Below are 9,180 nucleotides of genomic sequence, written 5' to 3' on the forward strand. Positions count from 1 at the left end.
GACCTTTGCTTGTGCTGCTGCCTCTGTTTCGGTAAAGGTAGATGACCATCCCGAAGTCCTGGATGTAGCAGCAGTTGAAGCTGCTTTGTCTTTCTGCGAAGAGACTGATGACCCTCAGGCCTTGACTGGCCCATGGGAGCATCCGATTCAGCAGGACCACGAGAAACAGGCACAGATCCCCCATGTGGCAGTGACTGTGAAGCAGGAGAGGCGAGACTGTGACGAACCAGAGGCCAAGGAAATCCAAGACCTAATAAGCATTGGGGAGCTGGGGTCAGAAATAAAGACGGAATCTGCAGAGCTGGAGCAGAACGAATTGAACTCTGCAGGAGCCCTGCAAATAGCAGAAACACCTGAGCTCAGGAGTCAAGAGACAGAGGGGCAGCAGAAAGCAGCTGCTGTTGTGGGAGAGAACTCTGAAACAGAGACAGAATCAGCCAAGGGAGAAGCAGCAACACACAGTACGGTGAAGATAGAGGTACATAGGTGGGGATGCTGTGTTGGACTGGTGTGGTTGAAAGCAGGTAACAGTTGTCAGGCAAGGAAAACCAGTTCAAACCAGGGGTCCATTCCTTCTCTGGAGATGTTTCTTCAGTGAGTACACTTGGAGCAGAGTAGTGACTCTCTTTCCTTGTGGGTTATGATTATTGCTGTGCTAGATCTTGGAAGCCCTCAATGTATAATAGATCTTTGCGCTGTCTGCTGCCAGTCCATGTGCAGAATTGCTGTTGTCCTGGCATTCTGTGAAAACCCACTGTCGGGGACTGGGTTTGGGATAGTGAGATACTTAAATTTTATGCATTTCTTTTCCCTCCAGATACCACCTGATGATGATTCATCCCCTCCACATGTCCTAAATGCAAGTGACGACTCCTCACAGGCTGATGTTCAGCACAAATTTGAGCTGTCAGGTAATTTAACTGGGCTAGGATATCTTTTACCTGCAACTTTAAAGTCCATTCAGCTAGTGTGGTCTGGTTCAGCATGGGGGTGAAGATAATCTATGCAGAAATAGGGAATAATTAATTTGGAATGGGAGGGTACTTGTACAGGAGGGGAAGTTCTAAAAACTGCTCCTGGAAATAAAAATTTCGCTCTTTCTTTTCTTCCCAGAGTCAATGAAGGAAGAGACCCGAGCTGTTTTTGGGAAGGTAATTGGCCTTGAACTTGAGTGCAGTGGTTAAAATGAGTTTGATACCATTATGATGTTGCTGCCTCTCGGCTCCCACACAGTGGAGAGGAAAACCAGACCCCCACCCCACCCCCAGTCCTGAGTAGGAGAGGGCGCCAGTATGTATCTGCATCTGCTATCTGTAGCTTCGAGTGAGTTCCTCTAGGCCCTTGTAATGCTTTGTGGCAAGGATTTAAGTGTTTGTGCAAATGCCCCTAGAACTGGCTAGCAGCTGTGATACACTCTGCTTACTGAAACAGTCATCTTTTTGAAGGCTGTGACACAGGCATTGTTACTGATAGCTGCATTTTGATCAGGTAAATTGATGGAATTTGATCCTGTATCTCAGGATGCTCAGGGTGAAGATGATGATGAGGATGGTGCCAGTGAGGCTGCCAGTCTGGAGGAGCCCAAGGAGGAAGACCAGGGTGAGGGGTACCTATCGGAAATGGATAATGAGCCCCCCGTGAGTGAGAGTGATGATGGCTTCAGTATCCATAATGCACCTTTGCAGTCACACACACTAGCTGATTCCATCCCCAGCAGCCCTGCCTCCTCGCAGTTGTGAGTATCAGTGAAACCTTCAGCCACCCACAATGCAAATCTTAGTCCATGCTGGGGAAAGAGTATCAGATTATCTATTTCTATGTGTTGCTGGCTGATTGGGCCTGTGGTGGAGATTAGCTGTTGATCTGTCTGGCTCCTGTGGTCTCCTTACTCCCAGGAGCATTGTGCAGACAACTCCATCGAGCCAGCTCACAGGAGACAGGTGTGGCTTCCTTTCCTTTGGCTTGCACGGAGCAATGCGCGTAGATCCAGGGCTGCCTGAACTTAGGCCACTGCCGCAGTGCAGAGTTGGAGCTTGTTGAAAGCAGTCTTGCACCTGGCAATGACCCTGTGCATTTGGCTAGGGGCTCTAGTGCATCCCGCTCTGACAGTCATCCTTATCTCCTTAGCTCTGTTTGCAGTGAGGACCAGGAAGCGATTCAAGCCCAGAAGATCTGGAAAAAAGCTATTATGCTAGTTTGGAGAGCAGCAGCCAATCACAGGTAAGTGAACTTGATCCTATGTGGACTGGTAGGTAGTTGGGGCCTGTGCCCAGCAAGCTGAAGAGGGGAATTATTTGCTCTCCTGTTCCCCAGGTTGGTCTCTACTAGTGCTTGGGTGGGGGACTCTCCACTCCCCACATCTGTCTGGTGGTGGTTGACCAGAAGGGCATCTGTGTGTGAAACAAGTGCTTAGTGGTTCTGTCTGGCAGAGCATGCTCCAGCCTCAGACCAGGTGCTCACTCTGTTACCAGCGAGGAGACTGACTGCTCACAGTTGCCTTCTTCTCCCTGCAGATATGCTAATGTCTTCCTACAGCCTGTGACCGATGATATAGCACCAGGCTACCACAGTATTGTGCAGAGGTAAGTGGCCCAGCTGTCGTTGCCATCAGATTTTGTCTGATGTGTCTGTATTGGAGTCTCTGGCAGGGGATTACTAAGCCTCGGCGCACAGTCAGATTGCAAGGTGGGAAAAGAAGCTCATTACCATTGTCAGTCAGTGAGAAAAAGGCTTCCCCAGGACAGGTACATCTTCATTTACAGAAGAGTCTCTGTTCTCAGACTGGATGGGGTGCACAGCAGTCATGTTTAGAACAGTGTGTGAGTGGTACAGTAAATGGCTGTTACCCTTCTGTCCCAAATTAGTCCCTTCTGGCCTTAAAGTCTATACATTTATTTTCATCATCTAGTCTCACCTGCACATTAAAGGTCACAGAACCTCATCTACCCACTTCTGTAATGGGCCCATAAATTCTGGCTAAGCTATTTGAGTCCTCAAGTCTTGATTTAAAGACTCTAGGTTTCAGAGCATCCATCATTTACTCTAGTTCAAACCTGCAAGTGACCCAAGCCCCACCCTGCAGAGAGGAGGTGACAACCGCTCAGGATCTCTGCCAATCTGATCTGGGGAAAAATTCCTTCCTACCCCAAATAGGGCGATCACTTAGATCCTGAGCATGTGGCAAGACCACCAGCCAGACATCTGGTAAAGAATTATTTGTAGTAATTCAGAGCCCTCCCCCCCAAGTATGCTGTCTCCAGCCACTGGAGATGCTTGCAGTTAGCAGTCGTGGATGAGCCATATGCCATTATAGGCAACCTCCTCATACCATCCCCATGACGGGTTAGCGACACCCCACCACACCCCTCAGCTCCTTTAAAGAGCTGATCTTCTGTCATCTACATACTGCCAGGCAACTGTCTCTCCAAATATATTACTAGAACCACCTGCCAGCTCAAGCAGTGCCTCATGCACTATCTGTGGGCTCTGCACTAGCTCCCCTCCCATTAATGTCAGGAGCAAACACCTCTGGGCACCCCACAGTACAGCCCCAGAGTTGCTAAAGATTAACACTCTCTTTGAACCCATTCAGAAGATAGTGTCTCATCTCACTTCCTGTCTTGAGTCTGGAACCATTGATGTCAGGGAAGGCCTGTTTGACCATGATGGTGCTAGACAGACTAGCTGGAGTTATTGGATTCCTGACATAGAATCATAGAACTGGGAGGAACCTTGAGAGGTCACAAAGTCTAGTCCTGCCACGGGTGCAGGGGACTGATTATCTAGACCAAGCTTCTCAGGAAGAGAAGAGTTGTGGAGGATAGACAATGTTAGTTTCTCTTGCTGCTGCTTCTAACTGCATTTCATTCACAGGCCAATGGATTTATCTACCATTAAGAAAAATATTGAGAATGGGCTGATCCGAACCACAGCTGAGTTCCAGCGTGACATCATGCTGATGTTCCAGAATGCAGTCATGTACAACAGCTCTGACCACGATGTATACCACATGGCTGTGGAGATGCAGCGAGATGTCTTGGAGCAGATCCAGGTAAAGACTTGAGCTGAGGGCAGTGTTGGACAGAACTTACGCACTACTTGATATGGGAGGTACTGAGCAGATCTGTAGAAAGAGGCTACTCGGCTCTGAGTGCCTGCTGCTTTTTTGTGCCCTCTTAAAATCTCCCACTGGGTTGGCAAGTCCCAGCTGATAGGAATTAAAGTTAACTTGATGAGTTTGTGTGGCTTTTTTACTCTCCCTCAGAATGACTTGTAGCCCTTTAGGGCTCGGGGGGAGCTTTATGCTGAGAAGCAAACTAGAAATTGAAGCCCCCTCCAAAGTGGTCATTCTCAACCTCGTGGTTTGTGGGAGTAATGCCACTAACTGAGCTTTGTTTCACTTGATACAGTAATAACTGAATATGTGGTTTCATGCAGCAATTTCTGGCCACGCAGCTGATCATGCAAACATCAGAGTCTGGGATCAGTGCAAAGAGCCTGCGTGGGCGAGATTCCACTCGGAAACAAGATGCTTCAGAGAAGGTGAGGGGAAAAGAAGGCTGGTGATTATGCTTCTGTGTAAGAAAGTGATTCCTTCAGGAGGATCCTACTGAGCTGCAGAAGAGGGTCACCTAAACAGACATTGGGGTGCATGAATGCACTTGGGGTTAGACTAGCTCTGAGATCCTTATGTGAACAAACCTCTCTGGAAATGTGACCTTCAGTTAGCTTAGAAGTGGCAGCTGTAGGTTACCACAGCGATAACTTTTGTGAATCACCCCAGCAATTGTGATAGTTCTGTCCTTTTTGTCTGTATTAAAGTAGTAATTGAAACCTTTAAAGAACCAGGGGGTTGTTTGGAGGAGTCCCTGCCTGGCAGGGAGATTGGGGTGGAGAATCAAGAACTGGAGAAATGATCCAGTGTCCCTCCCTTGGATGGTCTGGTTTGCCGATTTTGGGGTCCCAGAAGAGACTGTTGTGATCATCTAGTCTGATCTCATGTGTAATGCAGGCCAGACAACCTCACCCAATAATTCTTGCATCAAGCTTAACTTGTGGCTGAAGTAATGTGTATCTTAGCTAGGCATCCGGTCTTGATTAAATCATTTCATATGGTAGCAACTGATGTATCCTGTCATCTGGGAGCTACATAGCTGCTGTGGGAAATAGAGGCTGAGTGCACAGAGCTCCAAAGTGGTGTTGGGACACAGCAGATTTTGATTGGAAACAATATGGTGAAGTGAAGGGAAATTCTTGTCCTAGCGTTCTTGCTGTCAGAATCCTCACTTGCTGGTCCGTCCTTTTCCCCTAATTTGTTTGTGTGATATCTTGCGGGAGGGAAACTTCCGGGTGCCTGCTTCTCTGCCTTTCTGAGTACGCAGGTTGTGTGGCTTCTGTAGGATGTGTGCATGTTCATATCTGTGCAATCTGATCAGTAAATCTCTTTGGCCTTTTGACAGGACAGCGTCCCCATGGGCTCTCCTGCCTTCCTTCTCTCTCTCTTTGTAAGTATTGAGTGACTGCGGTAGGTAACTGAGTTGGAAGGTACTGCTGGCTCCTTGTCTGGGGGATTGTGACACTGTCACAGAATCTGTGGCATTGTAGCAATGCGTTAAACTAGTAGATGTACATCTAGGGTCATCAAATAAGAGACTTCTCCCATTGTCCTCAGGGTGGGGAGGGGCTTTTGCTTTTCCTTCTGGTTTGCGGGGTTGCAGCACTGTCATCTACTTCTCTTTTCTCCATGATTTTTGTCCTTAGTTTCTCCCCACGTAAATGGGAAGACAGATCTGTTATGCTGTTTTCTGTGGAATACTTGGGCCCAGAGAGTAAAAAGTGTTAAAGCAGGGATCAGCAACCTTTCAGAAGTGGTGTGCTGAGTCTTCATTTATTCACTCTAAGGTTTTGTGTGCCAGTAATGCACTTTTAGAAGGTCTCTTTCTAGAAGTCTATAATGTATAACTAAACTATTGTATGTGAAATGTTTAACAAGCTTCATTTAAAATTTTAAAATGCAGAGCCCCCCCCAAATCGGTGGCCAGGACCCAGGCAGTGTGAGTGCCACTGAAAATCAACTTGCGTGCCACAGGTTGCCTACCCCTGTGTTAAAGGGACTCTGTCATAGTACAATATTAAACAGTTACACAAGGCTTGGGGTGTAACAGAGACCTTGGCCACCTTAGTTCATTAAAAATCTTTTTAACATTTTATTAAAGATGCAATAAAGAAGGAAAAACATGTTAAGTATTGAGTAGGGCTGTCAGTTTAACAATATCCCCTATTTCCTTTCCCTTTAGCACTAGAGCGTTTAAGGAAAACTGCCAGTCTTTTATATGGTATTAAAGAATGGTGTTAATTGTCTTTTTTTAAAGTCCAATCCTGTTTGCTGTTTTTTTCTCTCTCTGTGTCTTGTCCAAAGCAAAGTCAAAAGAGGGGCAAATACTCAAGATGCTGGGGTGCATGGAGATACTGGTTAGAATAGCTCTGTGATCACTGTATGAACCAGCCTCTCTGGAAATGCAGCTTCTGGTGCTGACTGACTTGCTGCCTCTCTGCTAGAGAAACACAGGTCCTGCACGTGGCCTTTATCACCCATTCCAAAACCTAGCAAACTTGTACCTCTGTTGGGCTGTTTAGGGCATTGCTCTTAGCTCCTTTTGATCGCAGCGTTACAAAACATGCAGTCTTCGCCGGCGAAGCCAATCTGTTAAACAAAAGACAAAAGGAGATGGATAGGAAAGAGAAGAAATAAGATGGGGGAAGGATAAGGATACCTGAGGAGAGGAGTGACAAAAGGAACCAAAATCTCCCATAGCAGGTGGGGTTTAGGATTTAGCTGGAGCCAGTGGAGGTCTGTGTAATTTGGGTCCCTCTCTAGCCAGGTCTGATCAGGACACCCCTCAGAATCAAGATGACACATACGTAACAGTGGGTTCTAGGAGGCGGCGGCAGCAGCAGCAGCCATGATGGTGAAGCACCAACCAGTCCACTGGTCCTTCAGCCAGCCAGCTTGATTCTCCCCATTGTCAGCCCCTTTTTGAAGGACCCAAGAGGGAGTGATGGGCAGAATAGCTGGTACCCTGGTGGTCTTGTACACCACTTAGGCCTAATTTCTCTCACATCGATTTTTGGTCCATTGATTTCCAGTCCCAAACTCTTGTTTACCAAACATGATGGTAATACAGTAGGCCTTTTTGTTTAGACTAATTCAGTCTTTGTCTCCGTTTTGTACCTCTTCCTATACACAGTTTTTATGGGGGACTGGAACATTTAATAAACTTTATGCACTCTTCCCCAGTTGAGCTCCCCATTGGGATTGGCCTGCTAGACCCCAGATTATTACAATGGGTCAAATGCAGCACTGCAGATTCTTATACATTTCACACCTGTTCGTTCATATATAGGCGCCCCCCTCCTCCCATCCAGGACAGTGTGCACTGAGAGCAGGCTACAGGACTGGGGGGATCTGCTCTGATCTTTGTTTCATGGCTCAGGAAACAATCACAGTCCTCTACAGGCACCCCTGCTGTGCCACTCTGGTCATTTGGGAGAGCCTGGAAAAGCACTTCCTTTCCTGGGAGCTCAAGCCCTTGAGCTGGGAACAGAAGTTTTTGAGGGTTTGTTTTCTCACACATCTGTTAGATAGAGATGCTGCCTCTGCTGAAATGCTTGTCAGCCAGAGGGAGAGGGATCCGATGAGAAGAAGCCCTCCAGTTGTCCTGCACTCATGGAGAGTAGCTGTGCGGAGAAGCTAGGGAGCTAGAGCCAGGGTCACCAAGCTGGAGGAACACTTCCTATAGGGATGAGCAGCTGGTCAGGTATGTTAGCCCGCAGTCCCCTCTTCCCACTTGAACAGCTCATTTGGAATGTTTCACATAATGAAAAGCAGCACTGTATTGGCCCCCAAAAGCCTGTCTCTCCAGGTGAGAAGCAGCTGAACTTTTGTCTCTTCCTGCTTTCAGTAGACCATAGAGGCATTGGGATTCTGAGTCCCCAGTGGGACGTCATATATTTAGACCCACATTGACTCTTGTAGGAAGGTCTTCAAGGAAGTCTCCCCTGCCTATCTTACAGCAGACTGCAGTGTACTTCCCTCCCCCAGCTTCCAGTAAGCAGAGACAGCTGTGTCTTCCATCTATGCAGTTTCCCAGCTCCTTGAATAGGGAAGGAAGCTTTTTCCATCCTTGCTAATACTGGACCTTTTTCCTTTTGTTTGCCTCTTGATTAGGATGGGGGAACCCGAGGGCGTCGCTGTGCCATTGAGGCTGACATGAAGATGAAGAAATAAGACTGTAGGCAGGAGGCAAGGCATTACTTGGCATCTTGAGCCAAGGCGTGAGCACCATGCCTGCCCATCCCACAGAATAGGGGAAGAGCTGAATGCAGGCAGGATTCTTGCTGAGGCCTGTTCCACTGTCTTGGCTCATCTACATGGGAAAACAATGTCCTCTCTGATAAGTGTAAGCTGAAGAAACTTCTCTGGAAAGCAAGAGCAGCTCCCACTGCCTGTTCTAGGGCAGCAGTTTCAGGCCACGTCTGTGTCCCAATGTTAGCTAGCTAGCTGGTGGCTAGGACATACTGTAATGTGAAGTGTACAGATTTTTATTAGTGAAGTGTAAATGTGTATAATAAAGTATGGGTGAGAATCCAGGGTTTGTGTTTGTGTAATGTGTTTGTATTGACTCGGGTCTTTGTGAATCACTGACCTCTGAAGGAAATCAAACTGATTTAGAATCATGTACATAGCACTTCTCATATTCATGGATCCTGAAGTACTTTCCAGTTATTTGCATGTACCACTAGCGGCTGAAATGTGGCCACCTCTGGATTGGAGAACAGCATCTAATGCCCAGAATGTTGCACCATAGTGTGGTAGGAAAGAGGCAATTCAGACAAATGCATCAGGATATGACCTTGCTCTTATGAAGAAGACCAGAGGCTCTTTAAAGTCTAATTTGAGACTTACCCACTGTAAATGTACATTCCTCATGTGATCCCATAGGCCGTAAATTCTGCATGTTTTGTTTTGGCTTGCTGCTTCCTGAATTTGCAGTAGGCAGGGGAATGGGCTGCTTTACTCACTTACAGTGCAAAACACAGGGTGGGTATTTAGTCCTCTCACCCAGGGATGCAGGAGCCAGAGGGCCTGTCTACGCTACCTGCTGGATTGATGGGCAGCGA

At 47.3% G+C, this 9,180-nt stretch overlaps 1 protein-coding gene across 9 annotated transcripts in view; it reads left to right on the forward strand.

The window, feature by feature from the left end:
- BRD8 (bromodomain containing 8) overlaps positions 1-8,650 on the forward strand; it is a 21,630-nt gene extending 12,980 nt beyond the window's left edge. For 7 of the 9 annotated variants that reach the window (XM_043520384.1, XM_038413887.1, XM_038413893.1 and 4 more), the window contains 10 exons: positions 38-478; positions 818-911; positions 1,114-1,151; positions 1,521-1,735; positions 2,128-2,220; positions 2,514-2,582; positions 3,874-4,051; positions 4,438-4,542; positions 5,460-5,504; positions 8,228-8,650. In XM_043520384.1, coding sequence (XP_043376319.1) covers positions 38-478; positions 818-911; positions 1,114-1,151; positions 1,521-1,735; positions 2,128-2,220; positions 2,514-2,582; positions 3,874-4,051; positions 4,438-4,542; positions 5,460-5,504; positions 8,228-8,287 — 1,338 coding nt within the window. In that variant the 3' untranslated portion in view covers positions 8,288-8,650. Of the gene's footprint in view, positions 1-37; positions 479-817; positions 912-1,113; positions 1,152-1,520; positions 1,736-2,127; positions 2,221-2,513; positions 2,583-3,873; positions 4,052-4,437; positions 4,543-5,334; positions 5,505-7,641; positions 7,817-8,227 lie in introns of those variants that run through there. The other 2 variants (XM_043520380.1, XM_043520381.1) reach the window with 2 other exon arrangements.
- The last annotated feature ends 530 nt before the right edge of the window (positions 8,651-9,180 follow it).

This window comes from Dermochelys coriacea, chromosome 8 (genome assembly GCF_009764565.3).
Source record: "Dermochelys coriacea isolate rDerCor1 chromosome 8, rDerCor1.pri.v4, whole genome shotgun sequence".
Lineage (NCBI taxonomy): Eukaryota > Metazoa > Chordata > Testudines > Dermochelyidae > Dermochelys > Dermochelys coriacea.